This window comes from Megalops cyprinoides, chromosome 7, assembly GCF_013368585.1.
Source record: "Megalops cyprinoides isolate fMegCyp1 chromosome 7, fMegCyp1.pri, whole genome shotgun sequence".
Taxonomy (NCBI): domain Eukaryota; kingdom Metazoa; phylum Chordata; class Actinopteri; order Elopiformes; family Megalopidae; genus Megalops; species Megalops cyprinoides.
Genome location: NC_050589.1, coordinates 19,365,805 through 19,392,064, shown reverse-complemented (window position 1 = coordinate 19,392,064; position 26,260 = coordinate 19,365,805). Strand labels below are relative to the sequence as shown.

Below are 26,260 nucleotides of genomic sequence, written 5' to 3'. Positions count from 1 at the left end.
GACACAGTAGTCTCATATGCACCACCCTGTGCTGACATCTGATAGCGTCACACAGTCTACTCTGTGCTGATGTCTAATAGTCCCGCACACACTGATCTCTGCTGACATTTGTTAGTCTCACACTGCTCTGTGCTAATCGCAGATATTCCCAGAGACATTCCCATAGACAGTTCTCTGTGCTGTCAGAGGATTGTCCTGTAGCTGCTCCTCAGAGCTGAGAGGTTTTGTACTGTGGGCCACACAGGTGTGTTCTGATGACTGATCATTCTATGCACACACTTTGTGCTGATTGTTGATCTTCCTGTACATGCTGCTCTGCACTGACAGCGGATAGTCCCCTATTTGCAGTGCTCTGCGCAGACAGCAGATAGTCCTTTACTCGCAGTGTTCTGTGCTGATGACAGATATTCCCCTACACAGGCAGACCAGAAGCTCTTTTCCTGGCATTGAGTGGACCCCCTGTTGTTATGAGTCAGTGTGGAGAATATGTGGCTGATGTATTTGGTGAGAGACAGTGGTGCAAGATAACGTGTTACAATGCTTGATATCCCCATCTGTGTGCGTGTGTGTGTGTTTGTGTGTGTGTGTGAGAGAGATGCCATGTCAGCGTGTCAGCTCCCAGACGCAGTAAACCTTGTCTTGTGAAAGGGGATCGGTGCACTCCTGTTACTGTGATGAAATCACTGGGCATCTGAGAAGCTGGCAGTTAAATATGTAACACCGTGATTGTCACTTGGTGAAATAATGTCTATATTCACCATGTGAATGCTGGCAGTGCCTGGATCAAAGCAAGGCAGGCAGCCTTTCAGAAGAACATAGGCCCTGTCACTTTCATAGCTGTGGCATGGTTTATGTAAAGGATAATTGTTGTTTTGTCATTCTAAAACCTCAAGAACAGACAAGATACACAGCAAACAAACACTCTACTGTAAGTCTTTTCCTCAACGTTTGAGTTTAACAAAGAAAGGCTCTCGTTCTCTCCGGTGTGCCAGCAGCACTTGACACCCAGTTCCTAAACAGCCAGATCGAGGTGTTACTGAAGAGCCAAGAGTGCACTCTCAGTCAGGGATCATGCAAATACGTAGGTCAAATAGATTTTTCTGTAAGATTTGAAAGGTCACGTGTTTTCGTTCGAGCACTGTAACATGGCGCATATATGTAAGGCAGGAGACGTGAGAATGGTTTGGAACAGATGAGCCTTAGCGCTGAGATCCCCAATGCTGTTTGCGCTGCGGCAGAATGCCTGGTCCACGTTCCGTCTGCGGCGTGCAGATAAACACCCTCTCCTCCGCCGACTTCACTGTGAGAAAAACAAGCGGCCGAACGCAAAGACGGGCGAAAAGATAATCCAACGCTGGCGACTCGCTCTCCCCCTGGTAAGAGCGCATTATACAGAGAGGCAGCGGGGACCCCGAGGTTGGGAATGCATTCCCGCGTTTGCCGTGATCAAGGAAGTCCATTGCACTGGAACTCACCTCAGGCCTCTCCTGACAGAGAATTGATTTGTTGCTGGCATCTCATCAGCAATACAGTAACCCGGTGTCTGCGAATTATAAATGAGTTTTGTAGCGAGGTGGGCTCTCTTCACAGCCGGAGCAGACATGAGCCATGTGTAATTCATACAGTGAAGCGGAGGCGAGATGGACCAGCCCATTCTTCGGCAGAATGCGCATGACTCCCGGGTAATAGATGCTGTTATTATACACGAAGGCTGAGTGTTGTGAAGCGCATTCTTTTTTTTTTTCTTCTGGTGCCTAAATTGCGTTCAGACTTGCATATTCCTCATATTTTTAACGTGTTTGTTTCTTGTCACAAAGTATGTGCGTCTCCGAATCTGGGGGCTGTCACTACAGCACGGACGCAAAGAAGTCGCTCAGAGAAACGCGCTCAGTTGAGCCCGTGTTTTGAAGTCGTTGGTAACCATCAACTGCTGTGAAAAGAATCCGTTTTTTTTTTCCGGAGAAAATGAACAAATAAGCCTTTCGCCATTCAGAAGAGAAGCCATGTGGAATTCAAATATTGAATTAAAGCCCCATGTTGTGAGACGCTCTGCTGTTTAAAGCATGGGGCTTGTGCTTCTCCCTTTGTGTCTTTAAATAAATGTAAGATTTCCTCTATGTGACTGTGTTCATGTCACAGCCCATCTGTGTTTCCACCTGGAAAAAAAATCCCTCAAAGTCACCTGCAGCTTAAATAATTCAGTCTAAAATTAGGTAAGGTGGATACTTATTTCAGCTGCAGCATGATTCATTAAACATTATTTCAGTCACCTGCTCTGTCCTGTAACAGGGAACACCTGTATTAAAGGGTTGTTAACCAGCAGATGTTTGCAGTTCATTCCAGCACCACCGGAGCCTCTTTCAGTCTTCTAAAAATTGTTTATTGCTGTACAGAGGGATAATTGTTCATTTACTCCTGATTTCCAGGGAGCATGTTGGGTATTCTTCTCCAGAAACATTTAACCACGCTGTGTTTCCTTCCAACTGTGTCTCTGCAGACACGCCCACCGCCTGGGTGCAATGCAGTTGGGCAGGAAAAAGGGGTAGTCAAATGCTGGACATCCCTGGGCTTATTGATCCCATTCTTTTCATGTATGCAAGCCCAGAGTTTCAGGCAACAGTAGCATTACTCTTAACTGAGACGTCTTGTGGGGTAATGTACTGGTGAGCAGGGATAGGGAGCCTAGATTCAGCGCAGATTAGACAAACAGTTAATCGTTTCAGCCGTTTCTTCGCTCCTTTTGTGTCTTCATTTAGTATCCGGGACAAGGCTCTATATTCAGTCGTGTAATTAATAGGCTCTGGGGGGCACGAGGATTATGGATCGCCTTCCCTCTTTGTCTTTGCGTTTCTGCTGTTTCGCTCTGCCACGTTCTGGCCCGATTGTGAGACGCGGGTCGGGAGGGCTGCTGGGGCGCGCGTTCAGAGGCTCCCGGTCGGACTCCGGCTAATGGAGAACCCCCCCTCCCCCAATCTGAACCCCCCCACCAGCGTGAGTGAACGACTCCAGTGCGACTCTGAAACAAGAGCAGCAGATCGCTCCGACGCCCCGTAGTCTGTCGTCTTTTTTACCTTTTGTTCTTGGCTGTCAGAAAGCACCGCGCTGAATAACAATAAAGGAGGCGCATTGTAATGGACTGCGGAGATACCGTTTCAAGCATCGCCCCCCCCAGGCCCTGGCCTGTCCCGGCCCGGTCAGCTGTGTGACAATACAGCATCGGCCCCGTAACAGAACGGCAACAGAAATAGCTACGAATGCTGTGAGGGTAATCAATGAGGGGCATAAGAAAGGTCAGTTGGAATAATTGATTATGGCCCTCTTCATGTAATGGAATGCTGATTTTTTTTTTCTTCACCCCGTGGCTGACACACTAGTTTAATATCGCAAATAGGCATTGATATTTATCTGTCTGTTTGTCCTCCCATCTTTCTCTGCAGCGTGAAAGCTGCTGTGTGTGTGTGCGTGTGTGTGTGTGTGTATCACTGTGCCTGTATGTAGGTGTGCATCTGTGAGCACTGGTATTTTCCTCTCCTCATGGTTGGTTTTCTGCGCGATCAATACTCTGCAGTGGAGGCTTGCAGGCTGCACCATGTTAATCCTCACAGGGCTCCGGTGTGTGGATTCACGCTGTGCCTCAGCCAACAAACGCCATTCTTATCAATACCCTCGCCTCGCTGTGAAGAAATGATACACTCCGCTTGGTGCTCTCCCAAGTTCCAATTGATTTCAAAGGAAGAGGAGGGAAAAAAACTGTGACAAACACGGAGGGACATCTGTAGCTTCTAATGGCTGTGAGGTACTGTAAGACTGGCACCTGTCTCTATCTTTTACCCTGAGTGTCTCTCAAATTCACTTCCTCAGTGGGAAGATGTGGCAAGGAAATGGTCTATATAGGGTCTGTGCTGTCTTCTGCTTTTCTCTCTCAAGAATTTTTCACCTGTTGTGAGAAATGGTTCTCTGAGCACACAACTATGTTGTGTCTGTGTGGAGACAAGATGTGTTCATTTTGAATGGTTAACCTAAATGAGGTGAAATTTGTGTAATTCAAGAGAACAATATAAAACTATTCATTGTTAGAGTAGTTTCACATTTTACAGTTGGCCACTTGGGTAGAAGTTGCAGTAATGTGGAATAGCGTGTCGTCTTTGTCGGCATTTTGATTCAGCGTTGGTAAATATAGGATATAGAGGACATTATGTGTCGTTTTAAAACATGAGTAAATGTATGTTTATTCCACAGTCTGCATTGTCTAAAATTTGAAAAGACAGAGAAAGCACAATGAGGAAGGAGGGCCCACTTCTTAAGGAGACACTTAACTAATTAATGTATGATTATTTATTATTGTTATTTTATATTCAGTTATTATTTCATGTTCAAAAGAATTTAAAGACAGTGACCAAGCCATAGCATTGTAGCCTGCACAGCCCCACACTGTGATATCAGATAACTAATGTCGTATTATTTTATTGCATTTTAATAAACAATTGTAAAAAATATACTGTATATTTAAGTATGTTAAAAAAAAACCTATGAAAAATTCATTTGAGAACATATATATAAATGTGTGTGTTTATATGTAAAGACACATCATGCATTTAAACTCATTGAAGGAGCTCTTAGTGATTTTCCCCCACTTTCTTCAGATTATGGTTCAAAATGAATGGTCTTTTTAAACTTACTGTTCCTGATCAGTTTCCATGGCAACGGATAAACAGGCCTACGTTCGCCTATTTATAGTGAATGTAAAATTTAGCGCTGCTGAAGCACCAGTGTCCATGGCGCTTCTCTGAGTAGCTCCTCCAAGGAGCAGGTTGTGGAAGGGGGAGTCTGATGACAGTCAGTTGAAGCAATACCAAGTTGCCCTCATTGGTACAAGACAGGCTTTATTTCTCCCTAAATAAAACAATAACAGAAAAAACATTATTGGAAGGTGAAATACAATAGCCATCAAGTGGCGCAGCAATATTCATAGGCTTGTGCGTACCTTTGGTGCACACAAGACTTAGATATTGTGGAATGGATGTGCTCAATGGGTGTGTGTACGTATATAAATATGTAATAATGTACAAGCATGTACACATGTATGGCATGTATGTATTTCAATATCAGATGTGGAAGGCGAATATTTTTGCTGAAAGTATTTCAGAATTTCAGACCATTCAAAGATCTGAGGCTTGTTCTTCCCTTACACAAAGGAGCAGATCAATCTCAGTCTTTTTCAGAATCAGCAGATTCCTTGAAAATTTGGTTGGTGCTACAGTCAAAAACGTTCTCAATTAACATTTGAACATTCAGGCTTAGAAGTTAAACACTAAACTGCAATAAAATTCAGTGAGAATATCCAGTAGACAATAAATACACTAGACAATAAAAAGCTTTATGTTTCTTGTCATAGATCTCTAAAGCTTTACACAGAGCCATCCATGAATCGCTCATTCAGAGATGAAAGAAATGGTTGGTGTTTTCAACAAAACTGCTCAGTGCATCAAATTGTGAATATATTTTATGTTATTGTCTGATAATAAATGAGACTTTCTGAAACAACTTAAGGTGTTCCTCAAGGCTGTACAGTGGGCTCTGTACTCTGTATATAAATACAGTTGGTAACTTCTTTAAGCTAATGATATGTCCCAAATATGAATATACAAAAAATATGTTATCTACCATGAACCCTATTCTGTAAAGAAATATTCTCAATATCAATTAACAAATATGTCCTTTACCATTTTACGTGTTCCTATTTTAGAGGCACCATTCATTTATGAATGAACAATTATTTCAGTGTCATGCTCTGTTTTTGTATAATTCACTCAACAACTTTAAAAGTTTACAGTTCTTTTTGTATTGTCTGTAGATGTTGTGTGTTGTAAGTATTGATACTCATTCAACAAGGGACAAACAACATGCCTAGGTCTAATTGGCTTGGTTTGGCCACATTGAGTGTATCAGGTTGAGCAATGAACCACAGAGACGACTCCTGACTTGGGCTGAGCCACACATGGGAGACAGTGTAAATGCTACAAAAAACCATGGCCACCTTGATTTATGTGACATTAGGCTAGTTTAAACAAGGCACAAGCAAATTATTGGTCTCCTAAAAGTCTCCAGCCATCAGTGAATGGTTGGAAATGTGTTCAAAAAGTAAAAATGAATATTAAATGAAGAAATGAATGCACAGAGGAGTCCGCATCTTAGGAGTCAATGATAGTTTACGAGTACACTTCCTGGATCATTTGGAATACAGAGTTTGCAGAGTATATTTTTTTCAGTTGATTCAACATTCGAAATCTTCATAGGTTCATGTGCAAACCTTTTTGGTCACTAGATTACATAGCTCTACAGATATTCTGTTTAGCTAGAAGCAGCTGAGTTTTATATAGTATATAACTTGACATCATTATAAGTAGTAACCTAAGCTGTGTGTACGAATGTATTTTGTCTGTCTCGCTGAAACTGTTGGACAAGTTATTGTTCAAAATGTGTGAGAAAGAGAGAATGACTGTTGTTTCCTTTCTGCTTCTTTTGAACTTGTCCTGTTATCTCTGATGTTAGGTCCACCTGAACGATGTTAGCATTAACTATTCAGGTACATATCATGTGAAGAGTGTCCAGAATTTAGACACTGATGATGATCATGCCATCAAAACGTTTGTCTGCCGTTGTTAATTAGCTTTAATATTCAGTATAAGTGAATGTATGTTTGCAGCTTCTGTAATGCACTGTCCCTCATTATAATTTTTGTAGTGTGTGAGTTTTCTTTATTTGCCGGTAGTTTTCAGAATTCGAAAGGTTTTTTTTGGTTAAGATTACCAAATATTTTGTTATAACTGTTGTCGCTTATGTCAATACGTTGATTCAGATAAACGGTAGCCCCGGTCAATTTTTAGAGCAGTACCACAAAAAAAGACTTGCATATGCCTCCATATTAATAGGTAGCTTAGCAAGATGTTATATCAAAACAAGGTTCTCCTGTAGGCTTCGCCTTTTCTCCGGCTCCTTTCTGCTGTGTTAGAGAAATCTCCATCTCCTCCATCCACTTGTGTTTGCAACATGGAAGAGTGAACATGTAGCTTTTTACTCCAATGCGTTAAAAGTAGGAGTGAAAGATTAAAAATAGAAGAAGTTAATTATTATTTAAAGGTTTTTTTTTTTTCCTTCTCGGGTTCAGGACCATGGCATGTCCAATCTAGAATTTTGTCATATCAGGATGCCGGCATTCAGAGCCAAAATGGTAGACGAAGGGGGCGGGAATATTTGATGTTTTCTGTTTCTGCATGAGTGTGCTGAGGCAAATGTATGGCTCCCGGGTGTAAAATATTAACAGCACGGGCTATATGGTTCTGAAACAGGAAGACCTGGAAATGAAACAAAGAGAGACGGTGCCATACAAGAACTCTCTCGACAGCAGTTTGACCGTTTCACATTTTACAGAGTTGGATATCCTTACGAATAGTTGCCCAAGTGCTCATATTAGGAACACATGGTCATTATGTGTAATTAAGGCAAATAATTGAACCACTTAAGTGGCAGGGCTTGGAGGAAGCAAAGTCCAGATGATAGCGGGCTGCCTCAGAGCCGCCTGTTTGTGGGCTGTGGAAGCAGAGGCTGCCGCTGCCTTCGCGCACATCCGTGTCTGTTTCCAAAGGCTCTCTCTTTGTGCTCCAGCCCCCACGTGTCTTTCTGAAGACAATAGGTACTCAGGTCCTCACTTGCAGCGTTTCACTGAATTAACAGTCTCAGTCACCTCATCGCACTGACGGCTAGAAACTTGCTTCAGATGGTCTGGATTAGCCTATATTAGATCTCATTTGCTGTAGAATTTCTCTAGGTATAAAAGAAACTGCATTTTATTTTGTAACTGAAGAAAAGATGTTATTAGACTCCAGCCTTGCTTTCCTCCAACCTCGCCACAGATGACGATTTTCAGGAGAGGTTAGAGCCATCATCTGCATATAGATGAGAAGAATACATTAGAGAGATCATTAATAAACAATAAAAACTAATAAAAGGGTAGCGTGATTGAGCTGTAGGGGCAAAGTGGATGAAGACAGAGCGATGCTCCTGCAGATATCTTGCATTGTTCTAAATTGAATTCTTTTCCTGTCATAGAATGTAGCCAGTTAAATGAAGTTTCCTATAATTGTAACTAAAGGAGTCTAATGTCAGATTAAATGAAGCTCCCTTTAGATCACACGTTAAAAAAGGTGATTCATGTGCTGATGTAGTACATGTGTTATAGATACATCTTTCACATTATAGCTGTCCATTCCTGACAGGAATTGACAGGACATTTCATACAGGTTGATAGTTCAGTTCTGCTTGTATCACAGCCAAGAGGGTTGAATATAACTATAAAATGTCTCTTTATTGTCACTGCAGCTTACTAGTACAAAGGAGTGAGTGACAGGTCAAAGGAGTAAATGCATGTGCTTGCTTACGGTGTGTGCATTCACAGGACTGAATGTCTGCGTGTTGAGACCTGTCCTCACATCGCTATGAGCTGCTTGACCCCCCCCATCCATCCCTGACCCTTCCTGGTGGCCAGCTGGCACCTCTTACCCTCTCCAATCTGCCAGTCAGGGAGACGTTGGCCGTCATCTTTTCAGCTTCCGTGACATAAGCATGATCCGGCTTCTTACTCGGATCTCAAACTTTTCCTTGCGCTGCTGTTGACGCTGCGCGTGAGTGCATGAGCGCTGGTGAATCCATGGGGCTGCATTAATAATGCACAGGCCAATTTCCAAGTGAGACAATTTAACCAATTGGAGGACGTGCTGGGCCGGCAGCAGGGGCCGAGGGTGAGTGACAGGTACTGGGGACTGCTGCTGCAGATCAGAGCTGCAGACTGCCAACAGGGCTGTCGCTTTGGGGGGGGGGGGGAACTCGAGGGGTGGGGGGGGGGAGACGCCACTTAGCGCCAGGGGCAGGGCTGGAGGTTGCACTGCCAGTCCGCAGCCGGGTCCCTAAGTAGCTTTTAATTCTGGTGATGCCATAAATCACCTGCAACTGATTCAATTACCGCAGTGTATACATGTGGCATTTTATTTCATTTGCCCTTCCACAAGAGGCCTTGCAGAGAGGATCTCACTGCTCTGTATCGCACCCATCTCTCCTCTCGAAACAAAAAGGCATGTGGAATATTCAGAGCAGCGCAGATGAATTTCACACCTACCTGATTCATTGTTAGATGGCCACGTGTGAACTTTAATGAGCTCTGAGTTCTGGTTTCTTATTAAGGTTGATCTGTTAGACCCGTCTGAACATTTTCGGCTGCATTTAAGGAGCAGTAGAAATGGTAATGTGCCCCACTCAATCATTCTCTGAGCGGCTCCCCTAAGGTAATGACAGCACCTTCCATTGACCAAGGCAAAAAGGCACTAATAAGGCAATACTCCAAAGTGGTTGCGGGCTCTGAACATTGCCTGTTCCATTCTTGCGATTCTCTGCCTCCATTTGAAAAGGATTATATGTTTAATGGAGAGAGTCAAAAGAATGGTGCAGAAAAGCTGCAGCTTTTCTCTCCTGGTCTTGCGGTGGCACTGTAACCGCGTACTTTAACGCTTTTGTGCTTCGTTGCATTGTGTTTGCTGAAAATGCGTAGACCTTGTTGTTTTCTTGTTGTTTGTTTTATTCCGGCCGTATAAAGTGTGGGCTACATTCTCTGCTGCATTCAGCGTTTCATTTCATATCCAGCTATCAGGCTTTTCTGTTTGCCCGCACATTCCATCACTGGATGATCTCAGTGTTATTCAGCTCTTCGGAAGGCTTTCAGCCTTCAAGGTTTCAATAAAGGAGCATAAGTCAACAAGGTCTCGCTTTGAATGCACTGAGGCTGTGCCTCAGCTAATCTTTAACCATTTCCTCTTCAGATGTCTGCTTGAAAGGGAAATTTACCAGGTTTGTCACAGAATGGTTTTGTCACATTGATTCCCATCAGCTTTCAGTCCTCCTTTTGTTTAAGTTTCATGTCTTTGTCCACATCCCAGACATTTCCATAAATGCCCATGTATTCAAGGGGATCCTTATGCGAGTTTCCAAGCATTCTTTATGAAAAAAAAAGACTACATTTGAGTCGTAATCCAATTTCTGTTCATCTGGTTTCTTTTTTGTGATTAGACGAATGGTTATCAGCTGCATGCCTTTGCTTTGGCAATCGTCACAGTTTTAGAGGTGGTTTGGAGACATGGAGAGTGAAGCACTATCTGGTCTTTCCATTTCTCCCTGTACACCTAAGCTAAATCCCCCAAACTAATGACCAAGTGAAAACAATGTGGAATTAGGAAATCATTACTGAAGGGTGGTGCCTCTCTAAGCCATGTGGGTGTCAATAAGTAGGGCCTGGCTTTCACTTGGGTCCTGGAAGCTGTGAAAAGGATACGTTAAGTTCTGTGTCTGGTAACGTGCCAAATGAAAATGTAAACGTAAATGTGGTAATAAGAAGAGAGAGAAGAAAGAAATCAGTAAACTCCTGAGATAATGTGACTTCAGTAAGGGGCACCACTACATAATCCACCAGTCTGAAATGATCAGCATTAATAATAATTTAAATGAACAAAAATAGCACTTAATTTTCAAGCCATGTGTATACTGTAAAACAGCAACAAATTGTGATAAAAAGCATATGGGTCACATAGATAGAACAGTGAATGAAATGTTCATACCGGTTGAAAAGCTGCGCAAAATTCTTAACATGTTACAGTGATTTAACTTTATCTAATACACTGTGGCTTTCAGGATATGGTACAATATTGGCACCCTGGCAGGAGGCAGAAATCCAAACACACAGCCAGCCGTTACAGAAGTGTACAGTGTATGCCATCAAGACAAACAATCACAGAAATTTGATCCAGGTTAATAAAAAGGAAAGTCGCAAAAAGGTTCTTAGTCTTCCCCCTAGGATTTTGGGTAGATGTAAGCTCTGTGGCCATAGGCAGCCAGTAGTTGTATTTTGAAATCTTTATGTATTTTTAACATAACATCGAATATCTCTTGCAAATGTGTTTAAATATATTACTGATATACTGCATAAACTAAATGTATGTATTTATAATTGTATTTATTATGAGCTGTTTAAGTTTATTCTATTAGTGTTTTAAAGCTGTGTTTACACAGGACTGTTTTCCTGATGTTCCCAAGGTGTTGACTTTTTACTCACAGTGGTAGCTGAATGTAGTCCTGTTTAGATTTGAGCCTTGTGTGGATCCTGACATTACCATGGAACATATTGCTGTGCATTTTGCCTACTGCTTTTCAGTGCATCTTGGGAAACCCTGTGGGGTGTTGAGTTCCAGCAATTTCTGACCCAACATCTGTTTTGAAGATGTTTACCAGAGAAAACAGCTTTACAATTATAAGGAGTAGAGACTGCACTTTACGTGCAGTACGTGGTCAATGAAAAAGTATTGCAATTTTAGCAGGTATATTGGGTGATTTATGTGTACGAATGATTTCCTTGCGTGACTCTGTGTGACTGAACATTAACTTGCCACTCAGAACATTCAAGCCTGTAAATATTGCAAGCCAAAACATCTCTCGTCCCTTCCACAATGGATTGCCAGCATGGTAAAAAGTTAACCCTGTTTTAGGAGGCAACTGAGGTCATGATGCCCTAGGGAAAACCTGTTTTGTGTGATTATGGACTAAAAGGTCTATTAAATAAAAAGTATTTACTTACTGTCTATGGTTGTAATTGTCTTTTGGAGTTGAAACCTATTTTACACTGCACACATTTAACTAAGTGAATTGCTTCTGCATTGCTCCTTACTGATACAAATCTCTCATTTTTTACATAAGCTGCCCTAATTTCCCAGCTAGTCACGTTTCAGAATGAATTGCATCAGTGAACATTTCACAGCCAACCTCAGAGCAACATCAGTCACACGGACTGTAGTTTGCAAGAGTGAGGAAAGGAGAAAGAAGAGTGTGTGGCTCAGGTTCACAAAAGTTCATAAACAGTATCACAAAGATCAAAGTCCACATAGCCCTTGATTAGCCAAATTCTGGTTTTGCTGTGGTGGCTTGCCACCCCTGAATAACACTTGAGGAAATTCTGTCTTTCTAGCATGTGCGTATTTTTCCATGTTGTCTGCATTGTTTTTGGTGCCAATGATGTCATCTTCCTTCCATTCCCTGTCCAGTATCCAGAGGACTGCACATGAGGAGCCAAAGAATCTCTTTTTAATGATCTCTTTGCAAACATCTGATTCTGAAACCAGATACTAAGAGCTCGAGACCGCAAGCCCACACCACAGGCTGTCTGATGCGTCTTACAAGCGAAGAGCTACTGGCTGGCTCTCCGTCTGTCTTTCCACCTGACCTCACTCTGGAATGACGTGTTTTTTCCCCCTTCCACCCTCTGTCTCTGTGGCCAGGATGAGAGTTCAGTGAGCAGTGAGGATTTTGATATGAGCGACCCCACATGGATATCAGCTGATCACGGCCCCGCATCGGACCAGAGCCCCAGTCACGGAGAGAGAATGCACAGCCCGCAGAACGCGCACAAGGAGGAGGACGGTAAGAACGCTGGATCTCTCTTTCTCTCGCTCTCTCTCTTTCTCCCCCTCTCTTCGTACAAGTCTCCATTCTCATAAACCTCCAGCCACGATACACGGGGAACAATGAGCTGATGTTTGAATGGAAGCAGTGATGGGATGCGTGCTCTTGGGAAATGCATTCACGTTGTCGAGCGCGTGGACACGCGCGCGCACGCTGTTATGCACATGCACACACACTCGTTTGCTTGGACACACACACACACGCACATGCACATGCACGCGCATTGTGTGAGGGAGTGTGCAGTGATGTGAGCGGAGTGGAAAGGCCGGAGTGGGGCGAGAGGAGATGTTGGAATCGATTCCGATCAAGCAGCCTCACCCTGCTGCTCTCCTTATCGGCTTTGGTAAGGCGCAATGCTTCATGGGGGAGGGGGGGTGGGGTGGGGTGACGGGGCACAATGGGGAAAGGGAGAGATAGGAACCAGGCACAGGCGTGAGGTCACGCTTACAGCCGTGATTTGGGAAGCACCCCAGAAAGGGTCAGGACAGGCGAAGGCAGCACGCTCAACCACCTGCTTTGTTTTCATTTCCAGGTATGTGTTGGTACTCTTAAGAAGGTCAATGAATTATGCACAGCAAAACACCCAGTGGGGTAGCTCTATGCGCTATGACATCAGCTCACCCGTGTCTGCTCATTTTAGCTCTCAATGTGACGGCGTGGATGTGCTTTTTCTCTTGGTACTGTGGGGAGCTGGCTTATGTGATTCCTGCCACAGCTGTCAGGCTGAATTTGTGAAGGCTCCCAATGAGAGTGATCATTACAGGTTCGCTGTTTGGCCCAGCAGCAAGTCGCAGCAGCTGGTCCTGGGTAATTCAAACACAGGAGAGGTACACACACCTGGAAATAAGCTAAAACATTGAAATATAAACAGTAAGGGAGCCTGATTTTATCCGTTTTTTTTCTTACCCTTACCGCTACAAAATCCAACCTCTTGAGGATGAATAAAGAACGGATTCTGTATTGTTTGGCTTCTTATAGGCCAAGTTCAGATGAACTCTTGGGAAACAATTACCGCACTTGATACGTCTGGTTGGTCTAGGGATGAAGACACATCATTGCAATGACAAATGTACATATGACGTCCTGTAATCAGAAACATCCGGTCATTTAGCAGAACAAAGACGTCATCCTCTGTGATGACAGGCATGACAGTGCAGCCTGCAACCAGTGTGTGGTTGCAGTCTCTCTCCGGGGCACCATTGCAAAAAGCAGCGCGGCTGGCATTGTCACAGACACATTATCAGTGCAATTTTAACCTTTCGCCAGATGGCATGCTAAAATGACAGGTCTGTTACCATTGCAGTGGTAATATCAATGCATTTTCAGTGGAAATTAACTTCTGAAGATTGCAGTGAATAAACTGAAGGCCAGCTCGATAGCACCATGTTTGCTTGCTGCTGTCTGTAATTCTGGCTGGCTGAGGCAGGGTGATGGCCACTTAGTTGCCAAATAGTTGTGAGTTGGTGTAAAAAAATGATTGGTTGTAATGATGACAATGATTTCTAGCAACCTTTTTCAGCTAGCTAGCATCATTTTTGCAAATTGAACACGGCAGTAGTAAGAGGATTTACCAATACATTACTTTCAGAAACTGCAAATTCCTCTTTCCAAAAAAAAAAAAAAAAACAGAATTAGGGGGTAGATTCCCTCCCATGATTGCATGTGGTAATATGCCACTGTAAATAGTTAGCCCAGCTTTTGATTCAAATGGAACTTCATCAAATGGTAAACACATAGTCGGTATCAGTTTAGATTTTACAGTTTACATTGGAAGGTTGATTGCTTATCTAGGCTGTCAACACCCAACTGAAATGCAGCCTACTGTCATAGTTTCTCTTGTAGGATCCCAACACATTCAGTCTTTATGTATATTTAGAAGACACAGACTGCCTTATATGTCCAAAATTGAAGCCTGAGATCTGGGTAAAATAGCGAGAAAAGGCCCTTCCTCTGTCATTTTTCAGTTTACTTACTTTTCTTATGGAAAATGCAGGTCTGACTTAGCTATAGTGACAATGGTGGGTGGAGTGTAAACATAAGCTCAGTTATATTGGCAGCGTTCAGGTGTAGACTGCAGTACACTTAAATGTGACAGTGAGAATGTGTCAGTGCACTTTCAATCTGCTTATGTCTCAAAGTTTTAAAACCAGTTCATGTGAAAGCAGTATTAAACGGGCCTCATTAAATATAAAACTGTAACATATCAAAGTTCAGTTGATAAAATCAATTTGGACTCAGTATCCATCACAATGCAGAAGTTCAACTAGCTCAGCTGAGTAAATAATAGGCATGCACTTGCTCTTTTTCTGCTTGACCAGGACGTCTGAGACAGATTTCCCATGGCTACAGTGCACAACGACTTGAAGATGTGCGCTGTAATTGTTAAGTAGAAGGAGAGATCTCGCCACACCTGTGTCAGGAGTGGGCGCAATTACGGCTGGCTCCAGAGGAAACAAGAGCAGCTCCTAAATGTCTGACCTCAGTCCTGGAGCCTTCTCAAGTCGCGAGCCGAGATGCGGGCGGTCGTCTGAAGAGCTCTCACCGGAGATGACTGTAAGGGTCATTGCCCGAGTGTGACAACAAGACGCGTGGCTCTGAAGCAGTCTCTCTCACGAGGGCTGAGGGGGGGGGGGGGGGGGGGTGACAAGGCCGGGCAATCAGGAATGTTATCCAGGCTGATTACACCGCACTTGACTTGACGTTTTTATACACGTCTCCTCTCCCCGGCGTTTGTGCCGCTGACTTCTGGTCTGGTGATTGAGGAAGCTGTCGTTTTTGTGTGGGGAGACACATCACAGTCAAGTGGATAGATGGGCGTAATGACCTGCCTCCGACAAGCTTATTTTCCCGGAGATCCATTGTGAATGACGGGGGGCTCCCCCGCGGTGGGAGAAAGCGGTGGCACGTTTTGGCAGGCGCCCCCTCTCCCCCCTTCAGCTAACAACATCATGGGGAAAGGAGCTCAGATACATGTGTTTACGTGAACCCCTGTCAGTCTGCTGCGTGCTGTCGTGTGTGTTTTGTTTTTTTCAAAGCAACCAAGTTGTTTGCCTCTGAAAAGCATTTGGTAAGAGCTGAGAACACCACAGCTGACTCGGATGATGTTTACTTCGAAGCTGCTTTTTTTTTTCCCTTTCCTTTTTTTTCCCTCCCCCCGGCGGCGAATTGAATGCTAACTCACTGCTCTCCACTGTAGCCCAGTGGCACATATGGCCCGCTATGCTAAAAGTCACAGAAAGTAGGCCAGTGAAGATGACGCCGTGACTTTGATCTGTATTCCTCTGGAGCTAAGCGATCGAGGTCAACTGTAAAACAAAATAAATAGATAAGAATAGCCGCGCTGGATTATTTAATAGTCAGCGTAATACGCCCGCTCCTGCGCCCGCGCCCGCACCGTGGCGGTAAGAGCCCTAGTGCTGAGCCTTCTCCTGTCACGAAACGCAGCAGGCAGGACAAACACAGAGAGACACGCCGAGGCCACGGCTGCCGACGCGGCGGGCCCCGAAGGCGTCGCAGGCTTTTCGCAGAGATGCGTGCGGCTGCGGTGGCCGCAAGCAGACAGAGGAGATAAAACCTGCATGCGCTTTGTGAGGTGTGGTGGCCACCACCCACGCGCACACTCCCCGTATAAGCCGCAGCAGATTTGGTTCTGACTATAGGCTCATTTGCATGAGTGTTGAAAACGGTTATGTTGCGGAGTGCATATACTGTATCACAGATGGGATGAATACGTAGGATGAGGGTGGACAGTGAGTAAGTGGTTTGGTTTTCAATGTACAGGCAGATGTACTGGAATTATAGAATCGTTCTCATCCTTCGTGATTCCTGTATAGTTCAGAATGAAGATGTGGCAGGAAGGCAGGAAGACCCTCCGTTCTCACACTACAATTTGTGTCTCTGACAAATACCACAAAAAATAAGCATGAATTAACAGTCATTAGCTGTATCTGTATCTATCTAGAATACTATATCATCATTTCTGATACTGATGAAACTGTTCAGTGCCTGGAGCAATGCCATTTTTTACCATGATAATACCTTACTTCAACAGAGAAGAGAGGGATTTGATGACTGTGTGTCGCATGGCAAATGAAACACTTGGTCAGATGGGCATGTCTCACAGAAACACTGCTATGGGTGAGTGCAGGGTGTCTTGGTTATTGGCAAAATGCACCGTGGAGTTGAGACAGACAGACTTTGCCAAGGACTCAAGTTCACGGTGAAGCGGGTATGTGTCCAAAAACAGCTGAATACTTAAATCACTCACACAACCTTCAAGTAACAAGAGAACCTATGGAACAGGAGTTAACTACAAAGAGCTGGAGTTAGGAATACAAAGAGTGCAATGACATTACAGTAAATTTAGAGTAAATCTGACTCATTGTATTTATTGTTTTAAATATTGTTTCCATTGGTGTGACCAAGGCATTTACTTGTATCCCAGCAGTAATCATGCTAAAAGGAAAATGGGATAAATGATTTAAGTTATGTTTGTGGAGGAATGCAGGGTGTCTCTCATATGTTTGGGGGTGATGTTAATCACTGCCACGATCGGGTTACTCAAGAAAAAGGATGGGAGGGGGAAAAAAAAACATTGTGATTATTATGTGATAACATAATGGAAATACTATTAAAAATGCAGAGCCATTAACATATGACATTTCACAGTACGTGTTGTATTTGATTATGAATGTTTTTGCCCGGTTCGTTTCTGGGACTTGGTGGTGGGATGGGAGGTGTGGAGCTGTGGAGTGAGACTAGAGAGAACGAAGATAAAAATCTGAAGGCCTCTTCAGATAAATCATAGGAGAGCATGCGGCCAGGACTTCTCTGCTGTTCCACCAATGCCACCCCCCCAACCCCCAACAGCCTGCAGCGAGAGAGGGCCAGCTTCCCCAGCGTGGGGGATGTGTGTACGTGCAGTGATGGGGGTGGGAGGAGGGTTTGGGGAGGGTGGGGGGGTTCAGAGCTGTCTACTTGTTGTGCCCTAATTTGTGCTGTTGAAGGCTGCTTTCCACTGAGATAGGGCCAGAATCTTGTTAATTATTAAACACTACCCCCCCCCCCCCACACAACTCACAAAAATAATAAGGAGACTAAATTAATAATTACAAGCGAAAGCCGGGCTACGAGAGAGATAGGTAACAATTTGTTTTGTTTACAGAAATCATCGCCAGCTGTGACTTAACGCCTGTTGGCATGTTTATCATTGGTGTGTGTTTTGCACTGAGGCTGCAATTAGATAGCTGACGCTTGATCAGACTGCTGTCTGCAGCCCCCGTCTAATGAGACCGCAGCCTTGAGTGACTACCACCGCTAACTGTTGCAGAAGGGAGAATACGGAGGATAAAAGGTTTCAGACATCACCTCTGTCCTCGTTTCCTGTACTATCAGTTTAGCGATTCTCAGAACCCTGCCAAAGGCCTTCTGCAGGATGAGGTGGGGTTTTTAGAGGCCTTGCAAGCGCCCCAGCTATCTCGCTTTGCTGTTTTATGGGGAGGAGGAGGGCTTTTTTTCAGGGAGATGGTGTAAAGGTTGCTCCATAAATCTCCAAAACACCCTGAAACTTGTACCCATGGGTATCAGTTCTCGTCCTGTCTGTGTTCTTTACAGGGGGGAATGAAACTCCCAATTGGACTTTCCTGATAAGATAAGGGGCAGTAAAAAGGGGCACGTCTGCGTTTGTGTGCGACTTTCAAATTCTTAAAGGTGGTTCCTAAGACGGGGTCACCTCCAACTATTCAGCAAAAGAGCATTGGCAGTATCCTTTAGTTTGCTTGGTCATTTGTCAATTTGCCACTGTGATCATGTAGCGTAACAGAGAGTGTAAAGATATGGTTGAGCTGCCCAAGTGTGGAGGAGATGAGCCAGATGTCGTTTTAGATTTGAGGAGAAAGCTACATCTGATGAACCCGGGATCCAGCGGTTAGATCTTGTGGTGACAGTGACAGTGACAGTGACAGTGATCGTGATGGCGACAGTGACACTGGATGTTGATGTTAGTGCTAACCTTCTTGCAGGCCTGCAGTTGGTCTGATAAAGGTTAGAACAGAATTTACGGCAGCTTAAGGTGGGTCTCACTCCAAGCTCTCCTATCTGTCCTCAAATTGTAGAATCCCTGACGGGGCCGCACGTGCAGACCAAAGGCCTCCCACATTCGCAGTGCATTTGTACCTCACTGGCGTCATTCGCCCAATCGCGGGCACATCAACAAAGCAAATCATTGCATCTCTCAAAAAAATTAAATTATTAACCACGTTGTCTTCATCCCCCTCACAATCTCTCCGACGGCATAAATACTGCAAAGGCATACCCATAAAATGAGCCCATTCTCTCTGCAAACAGTCTCTCTTCTCTCCTCTTTGTAATGCTGGCAGGCTTCAGTCTGCCTTAATAAGAGCTCTGCATAGTAGCCACTAACATCCACCGCCCTCATCGCTCTCCCCCCCTCCCCTCCTCCCTCCCTTTCAGAGAATGGCTTTTTGCTGGAAGGAAATGAGATCAGATAAAGCTTCCTCCTGCTCTGGCCCCCGACTTGAGTCCCACAGTCTGATAGCGGGGGTAATGGTGCAGTGCGGTACGGCCGCACACTGGGGTTGGGGGTGGCAAAATCTAGAAATAGTCGGTCTCGTGACCAGCATCACATGACCCGTTATGGCCTTCAGGAGTATAGAGAACCTCACCGCATCGGTCAGCGCAGACTGCCACCCAACTGTAGTGTCATAGCCTTCCCATCTCAGTAGCACTGTTCTTTCTGTGTGTTATGTTCCTCTCCAACATTCTGAAATCTGTAGGAACTCTTAAACCAGCTGGTTTGTCATCCATTAATATAATTTAATGCAACAGCAACCTTTCATGAGATGCTGCTGCTAGTGTTACCCCCGTGATGATCCAAGTGTAGAACACTGCCTTATGTCCTGTTTGCAGTTCCAGCTGTAAGCAGGTTTACAAAGAAATCAGGAAGAGAAAGCATGTTGCAACAGGGCAAATTATGCTATCCTAAATGATGTATGTCTCTGTTATCCCAGCGCTGGCATTTTATTACAGTATAGGATTTTCTGACCCTGACACACTGCTTTTTTATTTTATATTCATATCCGTACAGTCAGTCCATTCTATTTTCCCATTCTCCAGCACTCAATTCACGTTTTTATATCACCCCCTAGCCTTGAAAATATTGCCCAATTGAGATGATGAAGAGGGAACTGGGGTTAGGGGAGTTTGGCGTATCAGCGGTTTTAGAGTGGCGTCCCAGGGTCAGTCATTGCCCGCTTATGGATGGATGGCCGCTACCCTTCGGCAAAGTCACCTGCGCCAGCTGATCGCAGGCCCGGGTAGGGCTCTGCCCGGGCCTCTCCCATTGGGTCCCTGTCCACAGGCCTGCAAGCTTCTGTGCTGTGGTGGCACTGACCTGCCAGAAGTCAATGTCACACACTTTCAGTAAGAATGGAGTCATTACGCTCACACAGTACCCACAAGGTTCCTTTACAAGGTTTGACACAAAGTGAAAGGCCTGCCGCTGGCGTGTGGACCTGTAAGGAAGACCTTAGAGTATCGCTCCGCTGAGCAGTCAGCCGTCAAACGACAAGCAACCCCAAAATACTGACTCTTCCTTCTCTTCTTGACCTTTTTGTGCTTTTTTCCTTTGCATATGGGTTTTTTTCTAGTACCATCACCTTGTTAAAATGAAAGTTGATGTGGCTATACTAGTTCATACCCCTGTTTTCCCATGACTATTAGCAGAATAGCAGAATTGACATGAAAAAAGCAGAGAATGCTAGTACAACATTGACATCTTGGAACTGGGCAATATTTACAAAACCATGTTTAAAAAATCCAAAATGAGGCTGTGTACAGTTTTACAACCATCTATTTTTCAGGAAGTAGCCAACTCATCTAATGTTGTTACGCTTTTAATGTAACACATAAATATTGTAGGGAAAACCCATGAGGAATGATTACAAAAGACGACTAGTAGTTGAAGAGATCAGTCCGGAGGGGCACCAGCACAGAGATACATGAGTCACATATGACTACTTCAGGGCCAAACTCAAGAGGAAGTTCAGGGACAGACTAAAGATAAAGCTTGAACATAGCTGGTGAAGGACAGAAGGTTGAAATGTTTCTGCAGAAGGTATTTTTTCCTTGGTCAGGAGGTGCTCACTGCTGTATTTGTACTGAAAACAAAGGGATCGCAGACTGCAATGGTGGTGCCCCTTGAATCTGGCTGTGAAACGGAACGGGTTGCTGATAGGCGGGGGTGGGGGTGGTTAGTACTGGGGCCTTTGTGTGTGTGTGTGGCACGGATGTGTCCCTGATTGAATGCGATATGAAAAGGAGTCCTTGGGCTGGCAAGGAATGCAGACAGAAGACAGCAGCAGTGGCCCCGGCCAGGGCAGGGGCTGAGCGGGCGGTCAGGCGCGGGCAGCCCAGCGCGGGAGGCACAGGGTGCCCACTCAGCTCCCAGAACACAGCGGCTCAGTGGCTGGCACTGCCTCTGCATTGTCCCAGAGAGATTGCTCAAAAAATAGTGAGAACAAAGGTCACACTCAGGCACTCACACACACACACACACACACATGCGCTCTCACAGACAGTGCTGTTGTCTGCCAGTATGTGTTTCCTTTGTGACTTCTGAGACGCCCACTAAAAAGAGGAACCATACACATAAAGCAACCAACCATTTCTCTCTTCCTCTGTAGTTTCAATTTGTCTTTTATATTATATTTTCATAACAAAATTGGGGCTTTTGTCAGAAAATAGAAATTTATGGCCTTGAATTTGCTGGCTATGATTTTTTTTATAGCTGGCAATAAAGTGTTTATAATCTGTGATGTGTGGAGGAAGGTGTAGGCGGTAAATGTCCTTGCAGTCTGATGGTGTTAATGAGCCAGAGAGACCCAAAATAATGGGCCTTTACCTAGCGAGCACCCTGTGGCCACGAGCACTCCGAATACCCTCCCTCTGGTCTCACGCTCCGTACCAACGGGCCATGACAAACATCCTTTTCTAAAACAATTACACTTGGGAAACATGGTACTCTTTGTCTTTCCCATGTTTTGTGTTTTATATTACCACATTGCCACCACTACAAATGTTTTCATCGGGAGAAAAACAAAAAAACAGGGCTGCATGATATGTGAGAAGGAGATTTTGGCATAATCTCTTTTGCCTTCACACTGAGAAATATCTCAGAACAGCAGCCAACCCCCCCCCCCCACGCACACACACACACACACACCCCCATCGCAATCCATTAAAATACAAACCTCGTCAGCCATTAGCTGAGAAGTGGATTCTTTGTGCAGGCCTCGGCCAAATAATGGCCCACTCCTGACTCCTCCTCCTCCTGCACCAGTATTGATAACCAGCAGTACCCCCCTCCCCCCCTCCCCCAAACCAGCAGGGCCCAGCCCCATCTAGTACAGTCCAACACAGATTATTACTGACAACACCACAGAGCGCCTTGCACAGATTCAACACAACATGGACAAGCAGAGTCTCTCCCCCTTTGTCTGCCCTCCTGTGTTTCTGCCTGTCCATGCTGCTGACTTTCTGCAGGAAGGATAAGGCCCATGTCCCTTAGACCAGGAACACTCCTAATATGTCGCTATTTAAATTGTACTGCTGGCTCTCCATTTATACCGTGCTTGCCTTCCTGCAAAACACTGCAGAAGCCTTGTAAAAAGATACCGTGGATCTAAGGGAAATAGGGGTTTAGGTTCCAGGCGTACGAAGTGACCTCCCGAAATTATCCACTCCAGCCTTTATTAAAATTCTCTGATGAAATTTGATCTCGCCACTAACCTTTACTGATGTCTTGATATGAATGAACCTGGTGTGATGATAGTGCTGACGCTGAACCCGGAGAGCCACTCAGTGAGCCTTTCCCACTCTGTGTTATGAACTCACTGCATTGACCTGCGGGCTCAGAGGTGACAGATCATTTATGAGCTCTTCTTTCTCAGTATCTTTGTTTAGCTCATGTTAAACACTTCCCAAGCACAGGAAACAGTGGGCGTCATGTGACGAAATCCCATTGCCAGTAATTGTTGCAATTAATCAATCGATCAAAATTTTGAAGCTAAAATACTTAGCAGACCAAGTGCTTTTCGTTGTTTTTATTTATTTTCTTCCATGCGTGGCCGTGTATGTGAGTTGACCCGTGCATATGTACGCATATGTTTGCTGGTGGGTACTTACATGTGTGTGAAATAAGAGTCGCAAAGTAATTTGTAAATACATTAGCATTTATTCATTTGGCAGATGCTTTTATCTAAAGTGACCTACAAGTGGGGCAGAGTACAACACAAATGCAAATACAGAGAGTACAATACAAATACATATTTCACTAGTATTCTTAGGGCTATTCTTCGTCCATTTGAGATTTTCCAGTATGTTGCCTGTAGATGAATTGTGTTGTGGAAAATAAGAGAAAATTAAGACTACTGCATCCACTGACAGCTCCTGCTCTGGACAGATGACATGAGATTCCCAGTCCTCCCTATTAAATGGTAATTCTGTGGGTGGAACAGCATGAAAAAGGATTTTTGATGGGAGACAGTGGTGAGGAAACTTCAGCACACCATGATAAGAGTTATGAGCAGATCGGAAGCCGTGTGGGTTGGAAGTTAGAACTGGACTTTTAACGGGAAGGGTGCCTGTTTGAATCCCAGCTGGGCAGCTGCTGTTGTGTCTTATGTACAAGGTGCTTAACCTGAATTGCTTAGTAAACATCCAGCATCATAAGTGGATAACATGCAGAACTTTGCACAATGTAGGATGCTCTTGATAACATCAGCAGTAATGATTCAGACCAGTACAGGCCCGTAGATCATGTATTTCCATACCAAGTATCCATACAAAAACTCTCTTGTAGTGTTTCTTTGTGACACTCAGTGCTATGACATAGCTGTATGTGTTGTCTCCCCTCTGCCCCCCCCCCCATGGTCCACCTTCTGCTCCTCACTGTTGGAGCACCTTATCCAGTTCCCGTCGACTGCGTGGCTATTTCCTCTTTTCCGGATACAACAGTCTACAGCTACATGCCCTGACAATGTGATGAGAGCACCTACAGCTACAGGCTGTGTACACCTCTGCCCCCATTCAGTATCGTGTTGCTTGTATATTCAGTAATCGAAGACGACCACGCAGCCCGATCAGACGGTGACTCACCCAGTTCCCTCCACCTCCCTACAAAAGCCAACCCGATGCTGTGGAAGGACTCAACGGCCCTGCGCCCCCCTCCCTCTTTTCCCGTGGTCAACGTGGAGGGGAAGCTAGCGGCCAGCACGCCCGTCCCGCCATTGCTTCCTGCCCGTGCCACTGTGGCAGGAGAGCTGCATCGGGGCGTTTGCTTAAACAACTGCCGCACAAAGCGGCGAGAGGCGCTCTCCATCCCCCTTTCGTGATGTCAGGTTCGATCGTGAGGTGCGAGCGCGGCGGCGCACGCCGGGCGCGCATTATGAGCCGAGCAGTCCGAGGTCATGTGTGGGCGCTGAATGCGCCCGGCTCTCTTTGCAGTCTGGGGCCCTTTGTGTGGCGACAGTGTGGGTGTGGGAGAGGGAGGGAGCGCAGGAAGGAGGGGGTCCGCGCGGCTCTCCGCCGCAGCATTGTCTTTCACATCTCAAGGCTGGAGCCCGTCACATGGTACTGCGTCTCCCACTGCCTGCTGAACTCGGTTTGAGTGTCAGTTTGAGGAGAGCTGCGTTGAGAGTGTGAGGGGAGACAGTGTGAGAATGCGAGAGATACAATGTTAAAATGTGACAGACAGTGTGGGAGACAGACAGTGTCAGCGTTAGACAGTGTGACAGCGTGACGGACAGACAGTGTTAGAATAGACGGAGGAATACAAGAGGAATAGAGTGGCACAGGCAATGTCAGAATGTAAGAGGCAGACTGAGAGAGAATGTGAAAAGCAAACAGGATGAAAATGTGACATGCTGGGAGTGTGAGAGACTGGCACTGTGAAATTGAGAGGACAGTGTGAGAATGTGAGAGGCAGACACTGTTAGAATGTAAGAGACAGACAGTATGAGAGGAAGTTTGCGTGTTAGACGATTTGAGAATGTGAGAAACAGACTATGTGAGTGTTGTGTGAGACAGAGAGAGTGTGAGAGGCAGGTAGTGTGGGAACTGGAGAGGCAGACAGCAATGATAGTTTGAAAATATGAGAGACAGATCAGATAGTGTGATTGTTTGGGAGTGAGATGAGTGAAAGGCAGTGTGAGAATGTGAGAGGTAAACAGTGTGAGTGTGAGAGAGAGAGAAATAGTGTGAGAATGTGAGAGGTGGATAGTGTGAATGTGTGAGAGTGAGCAAATAGCATCAGAATATGAGAGGCAGACAGTATGATTGTCAGAGTGAGGGACATAGCGTGTGAATGTGAGAGGCGGATACTGTGTGTGTGTGAGAGTGAGCAAAATAGCATCAGAATATGTTGAGTGTGAGAGTGAAGAAAGTATTGTGAGAATGTGAGAGGCAGACTGTGAGTGTCAGAATGAGGGACAATAGTGTGTGAATGTGAGAGGCGGATACTGTGTGTGTGTGAGAGTGAGCAAAATAGCATCAGAATATGTTGAGTGTGAGAGTGAAGAAAGTATTGTGAGAATGTGAGAGGCAGACTGTGAGTGTCAGAATGAGGGACAATAGTGTGTGAATGTGAGACGCAGACAGTAGTGAGAGTGTGAGAGTGAGGGACATAGTATATGAATGTGAGAGGCAGACAGCGTGAGAGTGATAGTGTGAGAGTGGGAGGCATGACAGTGACAGGTAGGTCTCCACTGTGTCAGTGGCTGGCCTTTCTCAGTGTTGTTTTTGAGGGAACACTAACTAATGGACTGTACAGCGATTATCTCTTTGTCTCATACAGCTCATCTCTGGGTCTAAAGCGAAGCAGGGCATAGTTACATTAGACAGTCAAGCACTATGCTCCATATGCTGAGTGAGTGAGTAAGTGAGTGTGTGTGTGTGTGTGTGTGTGTGAGTGTGTGTGTGTGTGAGTGTGTGTGTGTGTGTGTGTGTGTGTGTGTGTGTGTGTGTGTATGTGTGTGTGTGTGTTTTTTTGTCTGTGTATGCGTGTGTGTTTGTGTACATTAATTCAAGTACATGTGTTTAACAAGATCTGTTTTGTAGTTCATAAGATGAAAGGAGGAAAATGGATAATGAGATAATTGAATTAAGCAAATCTCAGTAGATTGAAAACATGACTTTGGCTACTTTGGCTCCAGGCTTTTGGAATTCTGAATCCTTGACATTTTGTCTTTTCATGGTTGTGTTTCTCAATTTGGCATGGGTGAAAACAGCCCCTCTACATGCTGAGCATGGGGGTAAATGGATGGGACCGTAGTTTGGGGCTCCGAATGTGCACAAGGCCATGAATTCCGTGTGTAACTCTGGTGTAGGCAGTGCACAAATGTCTGTTTGTTTCATTCAGAAAAAAATCAGCCAAGTATTCACTCTGGCTTACTCGCGTTTCCCCCGGGAGTTACCGTTTAACAAGATCATTTTGATGTCTTTCAAAGGTCTACACAAGGATTAAACTTTCACTTGGAGTTCATTGTGCTGGTTGGCTCAAAGAAGAGTGCATTGCTAAGCTTCTGACAGAAAGTACAGTGATCTGTGTCACTCAGGTGGAAGTCGGATTTATAGAAGATGAATTCCTCTGAGTTTTTTTTAAATGAATGTGTCAGCATTTGCGACTTTT

The 26,260-nt window shown here is 44.8% G+C and overlaps 1 protein-coding gene across 3 annotated transcripts in view; it reads left to right on the top strand.

Moving 5' to 3' along the window:
- Positions 1 to 26,260, top strand: part of nol4lb (nucleolar protein 4-like b) — an 89,720-nt gene that overhangs the window by 35,954 nt on the left and 27,506 nt on the right. For 2 of the 3 annotated variants that reach the window (XM_036534213.1, XM_036534214.1), the window contains one exon: positions 12,372 to 12,513. In XM_036534213.1, coding sequence (XP_036390106.1) covers positions 12,372 to 12,513 — 142 coding nt within the window. Of the gene's footprint in view, positions 1 to 3,748; positions 3,797 to 12,371; positions 12,514 to 26,260 lie in introns of those variants that run through there. The other variant, XM_036534215.1, reaches the window with a different exon arrangement.